Source organism: Gopherus flavomarginatus, chromosome 6 (genome assembly GCF_025201925.1).
Source record: "Gopherus flavomarginatus isolate rGopFla2 chromosome 6, rGopFla2.mat.asm, whole genome shotgun sequence".
Lineage (NCBI taxonomy): Eukaryota > Metazoa > Chordata > Testudines > Testudinidae > Gopherus > Gopherus flavomarginatus.
Genome location: NC_066622.1, coordinates 36,199,286 through 36,219,616, shown reverse-complemented (window position 1 = coordinate 36,219,616; position 20,331 = coordinate 36,199,286). Strand labels below are relative to the sequence as shown.

General features: G+C 37.1%; 1 protein-coding gene across 2 annotated transcripts in view; it reads left to right on the top strand.

The window, feature by feature from the left end:
* HDAC11 (histone deacetylase 11) overlaps positions 1-20,331 on the top strand; it is a 73,227-nt gene that overhangs the window by 16,161 nt on the left and 36,735 nt on the right. Inside the window, exons 4-5 of one of the 2 annotated variants that reach the window (XM_050957879.1) lie at positions 5,592-5,618; positions 11,890-12,006. In XM_050957879.1, coding sequence (XP_050813836.1) covers positions 5,592-5,618; positions 11,890-12,006 — 144 coding nt within the window. The remainder of the gene's footprint in view (positions 1-5,591; positions 5,619-11,889; positions 12,007-20,331) is intronic. The other variant, XM_050957880.1, reaches the window with a different exon arrangement.

Sequence of the window (20,331 nt, the reverse complement as noted above, 5' to 3'; positions counted from 1 at the left end):
AAGGAGTTTTCTAGAAGGACTTACTGTTTGAAAGTGTTCAAGTTTTAAGGTCTGGTGTGAAAAGGCCCACACAAAGTCTGCTTGACTGCCTTTTAACTCAGACAAGTGAAGGACAGATCTACAAACAGCAAAACTAAGCCCATGCTCTGATGAGCAATGAGAGCTGTTCATATTAGCAGGAATGCATAGTGGAGTGTCAGTCATGAGAATGCTGTAGCAAAACTGAAGGTGAGGTAGAGAGCCCCTGGAAAATTCCCAACTTCTGTGGGGAGACAGGTGGATGTTCACTGTGTTAGTAGCAGCCGAAGAGGCTGACCTAAGATTTTTGATGGGGAGAAGACAGGCTGAAGGGCAGTTGGAGGGGAGGTAAGGTAGGGCTGAGGGGACAGATCAGGAAGAACCTTGTAAATTGAATTTTTAAGTGGAATAATTATGCTTTTTAATATCTGTATATCTTTAACTGAAAAGTTGTCCACAGATGTATGGGTTTTCCTTCACATCCTTTAGTAAAAGCAAAGTTCTAGTTGCAGAATGTGATCCTGGAGATTTTCAAATGCTTCCTGGAAAGCTTTAGGTCCCTAAGGCAATAAATTAATTATGAAGAATTTGGCTTTAATATTTGTATCCATCTTGCTACAGCATTTGTGTTTTTATAAAGAAATACTTTATCCATTTACTTCAAATCAGCACTCTGAAATTTCAAAAGGAAATAAGCACCAATAACCCTAAGAAATATTTGGCACCCTATAAATCTTACACTTCTGGGATGCACAAAATAGAAACAATTTACTGTTTTACAATAACGTGTGAGTGAACACTGTAATAGAAATTACCTGTGCAAACTGGATCACTCTTTTGCTTGTGTGTCAGTCGAGTGCAAGGTATTGTTCTTCTGGGAATGTTATAACACATAGTCTGTTCCACACCTTAGGCTGTAAGAGCAATTGATCAATTTATATAATTACAAATTAAGTTAAGTTTATGAAAAAACTTATTAACTTTTTGTATGTGGAACCCAAATTGGTCATTCTTGGCACGCAAAAAAAAAGTCCCAGAAGCTCTGATTTTTAGTTTGATGTATAAAAGAAACACATGTTATTTACAATAGGAAATGGAGAGCAATCGATTATACAATTCAGTATAAAAAATTCCATTGTCTGTATTTGTTGTACAAACATATGTTATTTTATTGCTGTGAAATGATGACAATCTTTCAGAAGCTTTACTGTGGGTAATTTGCGTGTGTGTATATATAAAAAAATACAAGGTAAAACAATAAACATCTTCAGATATCCTTAGACTTCTTTTAGCCAGTTCTATAGACAGCAATAGTTATTTCTCCATGGCTCCAAATTCCTACAGATTTTTGTATGAAAATCCCTCAAGTCATGCAGCTGTCATTATGACGCTCACACTGTCCCTGTTTTTAAAAAGCATTGTTGATATATCTTTATTTTTTCTCACCTTGACTTTTTTTACATTGGTTTTTGATGTAACTGACAAAGTTTTTGTAATGGTCATTGGTTATTTACTTTTCTTAACTTTTATAAAAAGTTCTTGAAATCAGTTAATTGATTTTGACTGTCACTTAGACTCTTGGGCAAATAGTTATTAAATTAAGATCGCTAGGATTTCCTGCAGAAATATTATTTGTAGGGTAATATAGTGTGACTATATACATGGAAATTCAATTATAGATAAGTAAAACTTGTACGCTGAAAGGTGGTGAAAGTATTCTCTCACATTTGGTATTGGCTGGGGTTGTCATTAGTTCGGTCTAGCGTGCTTTACTACTCAGGCTTTTGCTTTGTAACTTTGGGCATCCGGCATTAGTCACGTGGATACATGCCTTACTGATCAGTACATAAGATGCCTTTGTCAGGTAACTTTGGCATCTGGCTCCGTAAGAATCACTGAGAAAAACTGTCCTGTGTCTTAAGAATATTAATAAAATCCCATTTTAAAAAAGTAAGAGAACGTTAAGGGTGAATGGTTAATCACTCAAGACAAGAAATGTCAAGATTAAAGTTATATGCACAGTTTTAACTGTCTCTTGTACATGTACATTATGGTGGTCTTACTTACACTAGCAGATACCATTTCACAAATGCAATAAATATCATATACATTTTTTTCTCTATAACTTCAGATAGATGTGCAACATTTTATAGTGCTGGCCATTACCATGCATATGCCAGAATTCAGGCTATCTACATGCAAGATGTGATAAGGGCTTCTGGACAACCCTGTCTCATTTATTGCACACCTTAGACAACTGTAGAAAATATTACATAAGATGACGTATTATGTGAGAAATAGTCTGCAATGATGCAAATTAGAGTATACAGTAAAGTAGAAGTACAAGAGAGCAGAGTTAAGCTGCTAACTTTAACATTACCACATCTTGGCTTCTGAACGTTCACATATTCAGTCTTAATCTTCTCTTACCATGCTTTTTAATGGCAATTTCCTAGGTTTCGTAAATAGGAAAAAAAAGAAATTTTATAACCTGAAACTGCTTTATTAGACATCACCCTAACACACTGTCTTGCGCAAGTTCGTTCTGAATTAAGCTTGTTAATAACAGAAAGGAGGAACTCGTAACCATTCATATTTCCCCCTTTTTTTGTTAAAATGCCAAATGTATGAATTTCTTTGTCAAAATGTAGAATTTTGAGAAATTTTGACAAGCCTCGATGCTTATCCTGGAGACCCTCTTATTGAGCTTTCTATGATTCATTGTTTACTGCACAGCAAATGTGGCAGGGGTCTTATGGCTTCATGCAGGGCCTAATCCAGTCAGGTGTTGAGAAAATATTGGGAGGTTATTTGCAATCTCAGTTCCTATAGCAGGCACTGGAAATAGAGCGCAGCACCTCGTGCCATTATACTCTTAAGTCTTAACCTAAAAACAAGGTTTTTCAGATATTTTCAGAGTGGAACATATCATAAGAGAGTATCCCATCTCCCCTCTCATTTGCTATTACATAACAGTCCTGTAGCAATGACAATGATTACCTACATAAAAAAACAATGGAAAAATATTAATGTATTTTTATCTGTCTTTAACACAATTTAAGCAGCTGGAAATAAGGAGAGCCTGTGTCTTGTGACCAGTGACCTCTGTGTAGGCTACCAGCAAGGGTTGTGCAGCAAACCAGTTGGACCACAGTTGGGAAATCTTTACCCATTTTAATGAGAAATGGGTCCTATGGAAGAGTCTGTACTGTACTCATGCCTAGCATAACTATCCTTTGCTTAGAATATAGGTAAAAGGTGTTTTAAAGATTAAAAAAAGCTGTGCTCAAAAGTATTAAAAAACTTGCATGAATTGCTCTCATAACACACTTAAATCAAAAGCAGTTTTCATTGGAAAACTCAAAAGGCATTTCACGTTAATGAAAGCAATTTCACTGCCAGTTTTCAACATTATACTGTTTCAATGCTAGAAATGTCCAAAAAATCACAAGAATTGTATATACATTTTCTCTTTATTAAGCTTATATTTGAGATCCATAGAATAACCACTTTAAAAGGTTGAAAAAATCATATGTAAATCCCAGGAAATTTACAATATTTACTGCCGAAAAAATCGAAGACTAATGGTTGAAAGATTCAAAAATGGTATGTTATGATGGAATGAAAATAGTAATGTAATGTGAATACTTAGGCAACCTTAACTAAAACCTTTAATTCCCACTGAAATCAACAAGAACTGTGAGCATTCAGCTCCTCTGAAAATCAAGCACTGAAGTAATATTATACCTTTTTCCGGGGGGAAAAAGTGCTTCAGTTAAAAACTTCTGCAGAACTACTTGCTCCATAAGGGCTGCAGACCTACCACCAAATCTTGTCGTTTCACAGCTGCACCTCTCATTTTGCAGGTTAGCCTGCAGGAGAGTTCTGCATAGGTATGATGGTAGCAATAGTTCTCAGCACTGATGAAAATAAATTGGGCCTTAGCTGTGTCTTCACTAGGACAGAAACTTGTGTCTTAAATAACGTGAGTTAGCTAACACAAAGTAAAACCCTAATGAAGACAAGGCAGTTTGTAGTTGTCACACAAGATAGTATGCAAGGTAAAGACTGTGGAAGCATACGGTTAACCTCAACCTAACTCATGTGAAAATGGCAAACTGCCTTGTCGTCATTAGGATTTTATGTTGTATTAGTTAACTTGAGTTAAGACACAACTTTTTTCCCCTAGTGAAGACAAGGCCTTAGTGTCTGGTTCCTAATAAGATTCTAAATGTGAAAGACTCAGTAGTTGATTGGCTTCAGACCTTTTTGTGCTGTTTCCTTGAACTTGATACTTCCTTCAGAAATCCACTCCAGATATGAATACCATTTTATTTGTAACATCTAAGATATTATTTTAATTGTCTTAGTTTCATTAATGAGCTGTTAAAAATACTGGTTTACTTGGATGCATAACATGAAAGATGGTATACCAAAGTTTGCTTTTGATCACTCTCATGCTGTCTACTTTAATGTGACATCTCCCCATTGAAGCTGTTTTTCTGTTTCTTTTGTTTAGATTTAACTTTGATCTCCAAAATCGTAGATACTGCTTGCTATAGATAGCAATTTTGGAAATATTTTAACCTTTTCCATTATAATATATTGGTGTTTTATATAAGTTAAGGAACTGTTCCTGCTAAAGATGGACGCCTCTATGAATGTGCTTAACTTTATCCACATGAACAGTCTCAGTGAATGAGTAAATGAGATTATTCATAATGTTTAAAGTTAAGCACATGAATAAGTCAAGTTTTTGCAGGATCTGGGCCTAAGTGAAGAGCTTTTAAAAGCTAACATCCTGAAATGGTGGTGCATACTATTTTGTGAGTTAAACTTAATAATACTGTCAAGTAGTTTCATTTGGGTGTTCGCAACAAAAGAAAAACTCAGATGGTTAGTGATTTACTTGGTCTGTCTAATACATGCTCTTATTTTACCTCTCTTAAACAGTGAGGGTGTAAAATATTTAGAAATAAAACATCAATTGGATTATTACCCTCAGAAAATTACTTACTCCCACTTCTGAGCAGAATACTGTGGAACTTTTAAAAAATTCCTATAGCATTATCAGCGCAAATAAAAATGGGTTAGGTACACTTTGTAACCACACAAGAACATATAAGAGAAAAATGAAGACACATCATTGAGTGCAGTGTTTGCTGTGTGTGGGAAACTTGCTGTTTGTTACTCTTATGAACACAGGACCCATTTTGACTGGAGGCAAGTTCCTGAGTTACATGCAACAAATACAGTGTATAAAGGGATGGAAGTATGATTAAAAAATTGATGACTGAATGAGAACAAATGTCTACTAAAGAAATAGTTATATGTATTGATTTATAATACTGTATGTTATCTAGATAAGCTTAATGCAGAAAGTACAGTGACTTCTAAGATTACTATATAATCTCTGTCCTTTTGTTCCGCATCAGAAGAAACTAATAAAGAGCAATGTCATGAAGACAGATATTTCTGACCGATTGACAGCTTGGAAAATTAAATTACCTCAAGTTACCATCTATTCCAAATGTTTGAATATATTTCTCTTTAATTTTTTTGTACGCATACAGAACCATATCTTGGAGGGCTTTCAAGAGGTATCCAGTAAATCATTTTGCGCTTCTGCTATGCACATAAAATACTATGAATATAAAATATTCATTATTTAGTCATTGAATTGTGATGTCTTGCTAGAGTGACCAGTGATACATTGGCTACATGTTGTATGCAAATCATTATCGTTATCCGTTATTACTCTGTACTTTTCCTTTGTAATTACATTTTGATTTTTTCTGTACACTCAGTGCTTTTGTTTGTAATGTTGATGTGGTACTAAGTTATTTTTATAATAGGAAGTCTCTTCATGATAGAATTGTGGCTTCAAAGTAGCATTAGACAGCTTGCCCCATAAGTACATGGAAACAATTCATCTAAATTAGGCTTAATTTATTGGTATTGAAAGTTTACTGTGCTTACTCCAGTGTTGATTACTGAGTTAGACTTTCAAATTGTGGCATGCTTTTCCACTTGTAAAAAGTAGGAATTATGCTTGCAAGTACATGCGCAGTATGTAATGAGTATGACACTTTTAAGCCGTTGTGTGTGTAAATCTGCCACACTCCGAAATTGGTGCAGAGTGGGTGAAACTACAAATATTGCCATACAAGTACAGTAACATTGTGTGATTAGCATTCATTCTGGCTGGGCCACTTTGAAATGGTGTCAAGTATCAGAGGGGTAGCCATGTTAGTCTGGATCTGTAACAGCAGCAAAGAATCTTGTGGCACCTTATAGACTAACAGACGTTTTGGAGCATGAGCTTTCGTGGGTGAATACCCACTTCGTCGGATGCACGGACATGCATCCGACGAAGTGGGTATTCACCCACGAAAGCTCATGCTCCAAAACGTCTGTTAGTCTATAAGGAGCCACAGGATTCTTTGCTGCTTTTGAAATGATGAACCTTGAGCTGAAAAACCTTATGAATTGAAAATTGTGGCTAGCTAAAGTTGTATTTCATAAAGGTGTAACTTTCACTAAGAAGTCCTCTAATCTTAATATTATTTTTCAGTTTATATGGGACACATGAACAGTAAATACAAGCATTTTGATAGTGTCAATTAATAAAAATATGCACCCCTCAATAAAAGATTGAGGCCCTGAGTAAAAAGAAGTCTCTGTCAAGTAGAGCCGCCAAAACATGGAATTTCCAATTTGCAGGAAATTTTGCATTTTTGAAATCTGATTTAGTTCCAAATCAGAATGAATGTAATTTTAAAAAAAATTCTGTGAACCAGCAGTCCTTCCTCTCCCTGCCTAAAACCCACACATTTTGGAAACAGTGGCACAGTGTTTATAAAATGAAATCTGCTCCCTAACCGGAACAGCTGCTGAGTGAAATTGACATTCTGATCAGTTTCACGGCTGCTAATAGCAGCTGCTGGGGCTCCCATGTGTAGCTGGGTGACATTTTTTTGGATGAAGTAGTTTATTCACTGAAAAATGCAGTTTGTCAACTCAAAACTATTGCACATTTGACCCAGTAGTTTTGGCTGGGGAAATTTTTTTCAGGATCAGCGAACTGCACGCATGTCTTTCTGTTCTCTTCATAAACTTTAGCTTGCTGGTTAGGGCATTTGCCTAGGATGTGGGAGAACCAGGTTTGAGTGCCCACTCTGGAGCAGGGACTTGAACGCAGATCTCCCCCTTTTCTAGGTGAGGGCCCTAACCACCAAGATATTTTCTCTTCTAGGGTGAGTGTGTCTCAGTCTCTCCTGTTGAAACTGTTCAGCTGTGCACAAATACTTAAAAATTAACTGGGCCATAGAGAATGGGAGAATAAAGCATTGACCTGGAAGGTAGGAGATGTGGATTCAAGTCCATCCTCTGAATCAGACAGAGGGGACATTTGAATCCACATCTTCATCCTCACATGTGAGTCTTTAATCACCAGGCTCTAGAGCACTTTCCCATTTGCTGACAAATTCCCAACATTTTTTGGAACCAAACTGAATATTGCCTCTGATTTTTTTGGTTTGCTGGCTGAATGGAAAAATCAGTTTTTTCCCCAGCTCTGCTCCCAAAATTTGTAGTTCCGTGCTGGGGACTCCAGTGCTTTCAGGCTTCTGGGCCAGCTAGCATCATAGTGAGCTGACTGGCCTGGGAATTTTAATGCCCTCACATTCCTCCCCTGGGGCAGCCCCTTGCAGACTGCCCTCGAGGCACAGCCCTGGGAGCCTGTTCCAGGACTTCCAGGCTCCCAGCTCTACAGCAAAGAGCTTGGAAGTTCTGATGGCAGGGCTGGCCTGAAGCTGCAGACAATGATCAACTATCTCAGAATATTTTGTATCTTGTATCTCAACATCTTTTGCGGTGTTTTAGCCAGCCCCTCCATTGCAGTGTAATGCATAATCAGTTATTTATTTTATGAAATTAATATATTTATAAAAAGATCTATCTATTTTGCCAAATATGACCAGAGCCAGTGCTTACATTCAGGACATTATACATTTGATATTTTCATATTTAAAAAATACAATGTCTGTATATATGGAAAATTTCAGATTACACAGTGATATATATTCAGTCAGCGCTATAACAGCAGCATTTACACTCAAGTTATATTGGCAACCAGAGGTGCTAGAAAAATGAGAATAATTATTTTAAAACACACAAAAATCCTTAGCTTATAGAAAAGGTGATCCCCAGACCATGGCTTCATAACCCACTTTGGGATTGCAAATCCAAGCTTGAGCAATATTGTCTTAAAGGTTTGTGAGAAAAGTCTACAAAAATCAGAGGGTAAAAATCTCTCTGTTAAATTGATACAAAGATTATCGTTACTGCTCCTTTTCAGACCTTATGGAAGATCAAGGTCCAATTAAATATTTGACAGAACCATTTGGATAGGATAAATTGAAAAATAAGATTCACAGCTCTGCTTTACCCTTAAAACAAACATACAGATACCGATGTTAGCCATTTGCTTTTATAAGCAGGCTTATTAAACATAGTTATCTGGAGCTACTGTAACAATGGCTATTTGCCATGAAGCAAATTCTTTTGTTAGATTTGTGCATAGGAGCCACAAACAAGTCTGACAAGAGGTGTGCCATTCTACTGCTCAACTCCTATAGAAAGCACATAGGAAAGCAGAATTTAGCTCCTTTTCATTCCTATGTGTAGTTGCAGTGGGAAGCCTTGCATGAGGGATAAACATGATAAAATATTGCCCATTCTCCAGTGTGTGGCGTACATTGAACCAATACACAGTGCTTCAAACACTTCATCAACACCAACTAGAGAATTAAATTTACCTAGTAGACGTGAAAGACTTAGGGAACAGCTACATCAGCAGAGGTACTGGAACTGTGTGCAGACTCAGAAAGCTGACATTGCTTTGGCATGCATCCAGAAAATCAACTTTTTAATTATGTATTGGTCTAGAAACCCTGTTTCCCCCTTTTTTTAATGCAAGCTTCAATTCTGCCAGAGTTGCTGGAACAGGTATCCTCATTCACCAAGGCAAGTGTTTCACATGCCCAAGATTAGTGTGTGTGTGTGTGTGGAGGGGGTTTAGCCCAGCCCGTACAGATATCTTCGCCTCATAATGATAAATCCTGTCAACATACGTGAAAACCATTTAAACCTAAACAAATGAAAATATGTTTTGTAAAAACGCTATTTTTGGCTTTATGAATAGGATTCTGTGGATAAGTCATCCAAAACAAACTTATTTAGAAGCTCTTTGTTATCAGACACGTTCCTATGAACATTTAAAGCATATCAAGTATTATAAACCTTTACATTCCCATTCATCAGCGTATGCACAATGTACCCAGCTATTTGATAACATTGTCATCTGACAGGTGAAGAGTCTGCCGTGAAAGTAAATCAGAGGGTGGTTGTAAGGCTATGTGACATAGTCTGAAGTTGATTGCATCTACATCACGAGTCATTAGAAAAAACCCATTTCAAAAGATTGACCACACAGTTAACCTATCTTATTTGCAACTGGTTCAGGGATAACTCACAGGTGCCTTGGCAGGTCAAAACCTGGTGGGCAGATGGTTGGGTCAGTGACATTCCCATTTATAGGTATTTTATTGTTTCATTTTTAGGGTTATTAACCTGATAAAGTCATTCAGTATGATGAACATGTAGTATAAAACGCAATTATTAAGTGGTATATTATTTTCTTCAGTTTCTAATGCACACAGCTAATTATGAGAAGGAGGGGTGGGGGAAGGGTAGGATAATCAATTTTGGAAGTAACAAGAAAAACATCTGGGCAGAACTGTGTCAGAATATGACCAAGGACACTAATTTTCTGACTGTTATAATCTTTCAATAAAATGTATATTTTCCACTGTTTTAGCTGTATCTTTCAGGACTGAAGACTTTTCTCATGATATATGTTTATCTTACACTAAATATCTAGTCAAGTATTCTGTTAATTAGAATAAAATGAACATATATAGCATATACCAACATTGAGAGTTCTTGGGCTTTAATTTTCTGAAAACATTCTTTAACTGCCCTTAACCGTGAGTGCAATACTTTGAGTCATCTGTGTAGTCATAAGAATACCAAGATGGAATGATTGCATCATGATTCCAAATGTTTTGTTATATAAAAAATTGATTTGACTCTTTTTAGTGCCCCATTTCTTCTTTTTCTGACCCTATTTTCCCTTTTCTTTTTTAAATGTTCATGTAAATAGATGTTTGCAATGTTGTAGCTGTGGTCTGTTTCATGCTTTTCTCCTTAGCTGGCACTGTGCAAATGAAAGGGGCGGTATAGTAAGGCTATACTTTACTTTGACCAAATTACATTGTGGAGGAGATTACAAATTGTATTATTACACATTGGTTACAGTGTGTTTATAGAACTGGCCAGAAAACGTCAACATAATTTTTTTATGAAATGTTCTTACATTTTCCAGTCGTCTGTAGTGCTTGATACCAGATTTTTATACTAGGCCAAATTCAGCACTGGCGTGCAATTTTAAGATGCATTAGGGGTGAAATTGGCTCTTTATAGTACCAACCAAAAGATACAAGAGCTTTTAAATAAGTTTTAAAAAGTCTTACCACATTAAAAGACGATAGTGAAGGTAATTGTATTAAGGATGGACAACTGGTATTGTGAAACTTTAACAGTTTCCAATATGGTATAAGCCATATGTTGTCTTTGAAATCTCTTTCAATATAAAAATATAACAAACTCTTAAGTGAGCTGCTGTCAAAGTAAGCAATGCTGAATGTATATACTTCTTATGTTTTAAACACCTTAGTGCATAGCTGCTCCAATAAATGATACTTACAGTCTTCCTTTAAACTGGTTTGGCCATAGGTGGTCATAAGTTGAATACCTAAGGAGACTAAATAAGAATATAGGTTTTATTCTTTTGTTAAAATTCACCCACCAGTTGCATTCGCACAACTGGTGAAATAAGAGAATCACAGAGGTGTACAGAATCTCTTTAAATTTCATTATGCTGCAGGGACTGGGATCCACTCAAAATCCTTGTGCAAAGGTTTCCAATGTATTGACCTGAATATCTTTATGAAATATTGAGTAATAACTTGAAATACAGATGTTATATAATCGTAGCTGTGATTTAGGTTTTGAAATATATTTAGACATGGTATAGCTCCTAACACTATTAGTATGGATCCTTAGAAGTAATATCTGCAAGGTCTTCACTAGAATAGATCACGTATTTTAGAAGTAATTCTTCAAATCATTCTCTTGATTACTTGCTTATTTAATGCAACGTTTGCCTCGAAACATTCCAGGAGTGTGTAATATGCAAAATAAATTTTACTTAATCTTGCATTAAAATAATCAAATTATTATTCATTGTTTAAGCTAAGATATACATAAAATGTTCATTTAATAAGTGTTAAAATTCTTAGTTCAAATCTATTTGATGTATTCTTTTGATCCTTAGGGTTGAGCAATGTAGTAAGCACAGCTAACTATTAATACCATTAAAGAATTTTCACTGTTGTTTTTCTAACATTATTAGCCTATTTAAAATTTGTACATCACTGGAAAATTAATAATTTTGTCAGACTTTGACATCAGAATCGAAAATCTGACTTCTGAAACATAATGTTTCTCATAAATTGCAGTTTGAGACCTGCTGGTCTCTAAAAGAAAGGAAGCTGTTTAGAGGCCAATATTAATGATTGCTGTTATAGCCATCGGGTTTTTCTGTAGGGAGAAAATGCTGTATGTTAAAGCCACATGCTTTTGTTTAGTAGATAGTAACTGTGTGACAGAATATTAAAGTAGTAGTTTGGAGATAAGGTAAATTATTCAGAAACTAATTTGTAATTATTCTTTATATTTTTTCTGTAGTGGTCATTTGTAGTGGCTACAATTACCGAAATTCCACCAGTTCTCTTTCTTCCCAATTTCCTTGTTCAGAGAAAGGTTCTGAAGCCTCTAAGAACCCAAACAGGAGGAACAATAATGGTAAGCTATTGATGCTTTTTTCTACTGTCTGTCATCAATTTGAATTAATGAACTACATTTTTAAAATGTAACCACTTCTCTTTTGTCATAGATTTTATAATGTGGAGCTGTCTGTGCTTGTGTACCAATGGATCTGTGATTGGGTGGGTTTACTAATCCTACACTGGACCAGGGCAGGACAGGGGTTAATGATCTGTCCTAGAGACAGTGGCTAAATCCAGCATGACATTGCAATACCTAGCAGCTGTATCAAGATGAGAGGGCATGAAAAGAGAAACAACCGCTAAGAAGGGGGAGATTTTTGACCCTACTCAGGAGGTCATCTATTCTTACAATTCTTTTTTTTCTGGTACCATAGGAAAAAGGATGTGCTGCTTAAAATGAGTTTCTAGTCTGAAATATAACTAGTGAGGAAACGACAGCTTCTTACTGTTCATTTTGTGTATTCAGAAATTCAGATCTGCTCATTTTAGTGATTAAAATAAGGTTTTACTGCTTTTTGCTGCTGTTCGCTCTATAGCGAGAGCACAGCTAAAATGGAGTGAGCTGTATTCTGTTTAATCATAACAGAATTGTTTCCTAAGTCCCAATTATTTACAGCTGTTCTTCCTCACTGCAGGCAGTGGAGTTGCACAGGTGTCACTGAGGGCTTAATTTGTCCTACAGAACCTTTATTACAGACGGTGATATGCCAGATGGAAAGAACTTGAGACTCTGAGCTAAGGCTGAGTTTGCAGGGCTAGTAGTTGGGAAAAAACATCTTTTTCATTCAAAACTGAACACATTTTGACTCTGAAATCAGAGAGGCAACAGCCACTGAACCCATCTATGATTTTTGTCAGAATAGAAGCACATTTCAGAAAGCAAACCGCAGTGCTTCAAGACTGTAGTGGTATTCCATATCTCTTTTCACGGGAACAGACCTGTAGCAGCGAGTTTATAAGTTGAAAATCAATGATCTTATCTAAATTCACAGTTGATGTGATGGCAAATAGATTTTCACTGCAACTACTGCATTTTTACTCTCCCCTGCCCTTCCCAAACTAGCAGTTACAATGAAGACCTATGGAACAGTACAGAATCCCACATTGCCATTCCTGAATTTTGTTAACGTTAGCTATTGAAGTGCATTGTCTTGAGGTTCAGCAGTGTACTATTTCTTTTTCTTTCAGCACTAGAAATCAGAATAAAAGATCTATTCCAACTTACTAGCTGATATGAAAGGTGGAGGAGGCGGCAAAGCTATAGGGGAACTGTAAAGCAGCAGGAGTATTTTTACAAAACTGAGAGGTTATCTATGTTAATTATCTATCCATGGGATAATAGGCACTTTTCAGCAATCAGACTGTACATTAAAAGCAAGATGCATTTTTTTTTAAATTCTTCCCTTGGTGAATAACATCAAAGATTCATTGAAGATGCAAATAACATATAAATACTTCAGGAGGAGTGGAGTAACAGAGGCCATAAGGCTGGGTGGGGGAACCTCGGTCTGCCTAGATCCCAAGGTCCTCCTTCCCCCTCAACTCCAACACCCCACCCCCCCATGAGCGCATGGTCCGAGTGTGCAGTCCTGGGTCTTGTTTACCACTAGAAGCCGGCCCTTTCTGATCCATAGAAACAGTCAATCATCTGACCCGTAGCATCATAAGCAGCACAACTCCTGATTTACAACTAAGGGGACAGAGAGTGGGACAACTATCCATTGAGTAGAGGCTTTTGAAAATCCTAGTGTAGTTTAAATGGGGGGCTGGGGAGGAGGCACCCAGCAGCCAATCAGCCTCCATTCCCTTTTGCCAAGCCAACAGCTAAGCAGAGAACTGCTGTTCGGGGGGTGGCAGAGCTTTTCTTCCTGCCGGGCATACATTTTGGGCTTTTCTCATTCCCTGCTGTCCAGTCAAGGTTCTCCCTTGCTACAGATGGTAAGAGGGTATTATTTAAAGCACCCAAAATAGGAAATTAATTTCACACTTTGTTCAAAAAGTAAATAAAATTAAAAACTTAAAATTAATTAAAATATACTGTTAAAAACATCTATTTTAGATGTTGTGTACATCATTGCTAGCTTTGGAAAATGCTGTGTACCCAAAAGAAGGGTTGATAGTACCATAAAAAAGGAGACTGCACTATAAAAATGGCGTGTCCAGTATAATTTAAAATTCATGCAGTAAAATATCTTGTCCCATGTGTTTTCATTTATGTGGCAGTATTATCTGTCTGTGCTTACAACAATCAGTGGGCTTACAGTAAATTATATTAAGTATTTTTTGTTCAGATTTATGCCTATTTTAAGAATAGCAACATATTATTGTATGGCAAGAAGCATTCCTGGTGCGAAGGCACATAACTACTAGCGCTGTGGAAAGGACTTGCTTGATTTTCTAAGTGTAGTGTCTTTAGACTGGACTTTTTGAAGTAATATGGCACACAAGGCCAAATTCTCCCTTTATGCTGGGGTGAGCAAACTATGGCTCGGGGGCCACATCTGGTCCTCCAGACGTTTTAATCTGGCCTTTGAGCTCCCACCGGGAAGCAGGGTCTGGGGCTTGCCCTGCTCCAGAGTGCCAGTCGGGGAGCGGGGTCAAGGTCTTGCCCCACTCTGCATGGCTCCTGGAAGGAGCATCATGTCCGTCCTCTGGTTCCTACACGAAGAGGCAACCAGGGGGCTCTGCACACTGTCCCCGCCCCAAGTGCTGCCTCCGCAACTCCTGTTGAACCACCTGGCCACACCTCTGTGTAGGAGCAGGTGCGGGGACATGCTACTGTTTCTGCTCCCAACCCCCTCCTGCACTCAACCCTCTGCCCCAGCCTACAGCACCCTCCTGCACCCCCAACCCCTCATCCCTAGCCCCACCCCAGAGCTCGCACCCCCAGCCGGAGCCCTCCTGCACCCCAACCCCCACTTTCGTAAGCATTCGTGGCCCACCATACAATTTGTATACCCAGATGTGGCCTTCAGGCCAAAAAGTTTGCCCACCCCTGCCTTCCATCCTTGAAATGCATGTACATAGTGCCAGTGAAAGTGAGAGGGACCTATGCACATGTAACCTAGGGCAAAATCTGCCCCATAGCTCTGAAGAAATGTTGTGTGAGTCATTAATAGATACTCAAGAAGAAATTATCACAGCTGTCATGGGGAAAACTCTTTTTGATGTTAATGAACCTGGTTAGGTTCCCAGAGGAGTTTGTCATTAATATTTAATTGTGAATGTATTATTAATTAATTACTGTTGAAAAAATACTTCAAATTAGCATTTGTCAGTGGGAAGATATGTAGTGTTCTTAGAATTCGATAATAACTTAGTGTTCAGGCTGCACAGGGCACCATGTATTTTTAGTCTGCATTGCAAATGGAGTAACTGTATCTCAAAGAACTTCAGAAAATGATAGAATTACGTATTCTAATGATAAACAGTCTCAAGATAGGTACTTACTTTTTTTGGTTTCTAACCTGGGCTAGATTTGACCCAGTAGCCTAGAGATGGAGAACCTCTATATCTACATGACCTATCTTTTGATCCTCTCAGCCTCATCCAGTGGTTCTCACATTGAAGTCAGAATGCTTTCCCTGTTGAGTCAAGATAAACTTTAAACTCCCTTACACTGAACCTTCTTTTTCAGTCAATTTAAAAAAAAATGTAAGCAGTATTACCGAGGGCACTGCACTGGGAGTCAGTGCTCTGCTTGGGCAAGTCGTCTTACCGCTCTGTGTCTCTGCTTCTACTCACATCCTTTCTTTGTCTTTCCAATTTACTCCCAATCCTGCCAAAACGTACACACATGCTTTAACTTTATGCACGTTGAGTTCAAGAGGACTGCTGACAGTACTTAAAGTTAGGCATGTGCATAAATTATTGCAGGATTGGGGCCACGGATTTGTAAAGTCTTCAGGGCAGAGACAGTATCTCGTTATGTTTGTAAGAGTGCCTTGCACAACGGGCCTCTGGTCTTGGTTGTGGCCCCTAGATGCAACTGCAATACAAAGAATATTATAATCAGAATTATTCCTGTTTTTAATTTTTAGGGTAGATTGCCAGCATCCTTTTTGTAAAATTCCATCACAGTAAGGCAGAACTAGTGACATTATAACTACCCTATTATTTAGATGAATTATAGATGGTTGTGGGGAAACAGCTATAATTTTCTACACATGCTTATTTAATAAGATAAATCTAAATAGTGTTTGAATTCTTACTTTCAGTATTGTTCAGCATTTATTCACAAAATTTTCATATGTTTTTCTTCTCAGGTTAATGCTCAAAATTTTATGTCCAGTGTAGGGACTATTTATAATATTATTTGGCATTTATATAATGCTATATTTCCAGGCACTCTGTAAACATGTACAAAATAAATTGCCTTCCCTTGTTAAAATTTCTGCTCACTGGTGCTGTAAACTGTACAAATTGTTTTCCCTAATTCTACAAATGAAATGTCATCTTTGTTTGTCAAGAATCTTCAGTTTTCTGCAAGTTGTTGGAATCAGTCATCAACAGGTATTCTGGAAAGAAGTAGAATTGATAGCTGGTGGGTGGGCTCAGACAACAATCTAACATGTATGATTGTCTGCTATGAGCATTCAGAAATCACTTTTGATAATATGACTTAATTAATTTTAAGCACATAATGGCATCTTAATTCTCTTTGTGAAAGATTCATTTGCTTACTGGTCATTGGTATTAAACATCTAAAGCATTTTGTAAAGTTTGAATCTGTTCTCTACATAATCATGCTCAAATGGTGTTGCAAAAACTGTTTGATGATTTTCAAGACTTCTAGTTTAACAGCATAATTACTTATCCGTTTTGATGTGACTTACATCTTCAGAATGACACCAAATTCTCTGACCAATTTAAAATAGGTATCTATATATGTACACATACATTTGGCAGAAGCATTGCTAATGAGCTGGTGAAGATGAGAATTAAATAACATAGCAGATCATGAAATCAAGTAGCAAACTGGGAAATATAGTAAAGGGGAAAGATTTTACATAAATTACTAACAAAGGTGGAAAAGTGGCAGAAGAGGTCATGGCTCTCCTGTGGAGATTACATCCATCTTGAAGATAAAGGTCCCATTTCCCTCTTCTTTCTGCCATGGGTTGTGGAATAGGATGGACAGCTTCTACTACCAAGTCACCTAGGCAGTGCTGGGGCCAGTGGTACTCTCCATATTTGTGTACTGCTACAAGTTGTTGGGTTTTGATTAGGGCTGTCAAGCAATTTAAAAAATTAATTGTGATTAATCATGCGATTAATCGTGCTGCTAAACAATAATAGAATACCATTTATTTAAATATTTTGGATGTTTTCTCATTTTCAAATATATTGATTTCAATTGCAGCACAGAATATACAGTGTACAGTGCTCACTTTATATTTATTTGCACTGTAAAAACAAAAAAATAGTATTTTTCAATTCACCTAATACAAGTACTGTAGTGCAGTCTATTTATCATGAAAGTTAAACTTACAGATGTAGAATTATGTACAAAAAAAATAAAATCATGTAAAATTTTAGAGCCCTACTTCAGCCAGTCGCTCAGGCAAACACGTTTAGTTACAGTTTGCAGGAGATAAAGCTGCCGCTTCTTGTTTATAATGTCACCTGAAAGTGAGAACAAGCGTTCGCATGGCACTGTTTTAGCCGGTATCGCAAGATATTTATGTGCCAGATTCGATAAAGATTCATATGTCCCTTCATGCTTCAGCCACCATTCCAGAGGACATGTCCATGCTGATGATGGGTTCTGCTCAATAATGATCAGATTTTGGAAGGCACTTCAGATTCTTAAACCTTGGGTCAAGTGCTGTAGCTATTTGTAGAAATCTCACATTGGTACCTTCTTTGTGTTTTGTCAAATCCGCTGTGAAAGTGTTCTTAAAATTAACATGTACTAGATCATCATCCAAGACTGCTATAACATGAAATATATGTCAGAATGTGGGTAAAACAGAAAAGGAGACATACAGTTCTCCCTCAAGGAGTTCAATCACAAATTTAATTAATGCATAATTTTTTTAACAAGCATCATAAGCATGGAAGCAGGTCCTCTGGAATGGTGGCTGAAGCATGAATAGGTATACAAATGTTTAGCATATCTGACACGTAAATACCTTGCAACTCCAGCTACAGAAGTGCCATGTGAATGCCTGTTCTCTTTCAGGTGACATTGTAAATAAGAAGCAGGCAGCATTATTTCCAGTGAAAGTAAATAACTTGTTTGTCTTAGTGATTGGCTGAACAAGAAGTAGGACTGAGTGACCTTGTAGGCGCTAAGGTTTTACAGTTTTGTTTTTGAGTGCAGTTATGTAACAAAAAAAATCTACATTTGTAAGTTACACTTCCATAATAAAGAGATTGCACAACAGTACTTGTATGAGGTGAATTGAAAAAGTTTCTTTTGTTTATCATGTTTACAGTGCTAATATTTGTAATAAAAATAATAATATAAAGTGAGCACTATACTGTTTGTATTCAGTATTGTAATAGAAATAAATATATTTGAAAATGTAGAAAAACATCCAATAATATTTAATAAATTTCAATTGGTATTCTATAGTTTAACAGTGAGATTAATTGTGATTAATTTTTTTGATTTAATCATGTGAATTAACTGCAATTAGTCAACAGCCCTAGTTTTGATATCATTGGGCATGGAGTCTGCCTTTCTTTTTAACATCAAAAAATATCTTTCCCTTTTTTGACTGTGTTCCCCCAGTAACTTTCCTTTTCCTCTTTGGTCTTCATGTTCTATTTCCTTTTTCCCATTACACTTTAATTATATCCTTACTTTCACTGTGTTTTCTTAAAGATCAAAGAAGTTAGGGACAAAGGGGTGGTGGAAATGAAGGCGCTTGAATGTATTGGTAACAGTTTCTAATGCTGTTGGATGGCCCAAAGCTGGCTTGAAAAGTGGAAAAAGTAGGCATACTATCTGGAATATTATCCTTACTTACCTTATTCATAAAAGATTGCTTAACAGAGGGAAAGTGATAAAGTCATTGTCCAAATTTTGGGACTCTTATGAGATGTGTCCTTTTATTAATATGGGTAAAAGTAGCTGAGGTAGAAACAAGTGTAACTGCTTCAATATTTATTGCCAGTGCCCAAAGTGGAAAAGGCAAATGTAGACCAATGTGTGAGAGGTGAAGACTTAACTGTATGTGGACTTTAGTTTCCTCCGTATTAGATCCCGTTAAAATCTAAAACAATCAACTTGAATATACTTACTTGCAAATTGGACAGTGACAATTAGGGTGAAATTATGCCTCAGGTACATCCATACAACCTTGTAGATTTCAATGGGAAGGCATAGGGATAGTTGAGGATAGCATTTGGCCTGTAGTTTTTAAGCATTTGTGTTACAAGGAAAGAAAAATAATTCCCTTCGCCTATGAGTGTGAGAGGGCCCTGGCCATGCTGCTTTAAACTCTTTTTATTTTCCTACTAGTGGGTTTCCTCTGAGTGCTATAGTGGCTCTCTGTCATCACCTCTGGCTAGTCCTGCCGCACTGCCTGGGAGCCTTGCACTGATCTCTGCTGTATAATGTGAATCGCTGTAGACAGTTCTACGTGATGAGACCAGTGCTGATGCCATTTCAAAAACGGTCTATTCGGTATTCATAAATATGGCTATCTAGAAGAGCTTTGCTCACTTTGTAAGCTCTTGGGGCTGGGACTGTTGTGTTTGTATAATGCCTAGTGCAATGGGGCTCTTATTGGTACTGTAATACAAATAATAAATAACACTAATGGCCATTTTTTGGTCATTATTTCCATTACACTATGTTCCGAGCCTTCTCTGGCTCTCGTCATAGAAATATCATTCCACTTCTAAAAAGCATAGTGTCTGCCTGCATAAGCTTATTTCATTGAGCAATAAATAAAGGCCTAAACTGTCCATGTGTTCTTAAGAATTCAGAAATAGAAAATATGTGCCTTCTGGTTCTGCCAGTGCTGTTGCTAGTGTTATACTGCTTCATTAGTCCCTCTTGCAGTCTGTGATGGTTTTTGACTTTCTAGGGACTTTTTTTTTTTTTTTCTCATGAGAAATACCTGGGAAGTACACTGAATGAGGAGGTAGTGGAGAAGCACTGTGACCTGTGGGTCCTGCCTTTCAATAATTCCTCCTCAAGATCTAATCTGGATAAATTGGCAGTGTTTGGGTAGTAAATTATCCCCTCTCCCCCTACTGGTTTCTTCAATATTAAGTAATCTTCTGGAGGTATCCAAAGACCAGTCTTACTGATGGAAGAACTCCTTGTCTCTCACTTTGAAGCTTTCCAGTTCCCCTTGCAAATGCAATTTTCATCCCATCATTT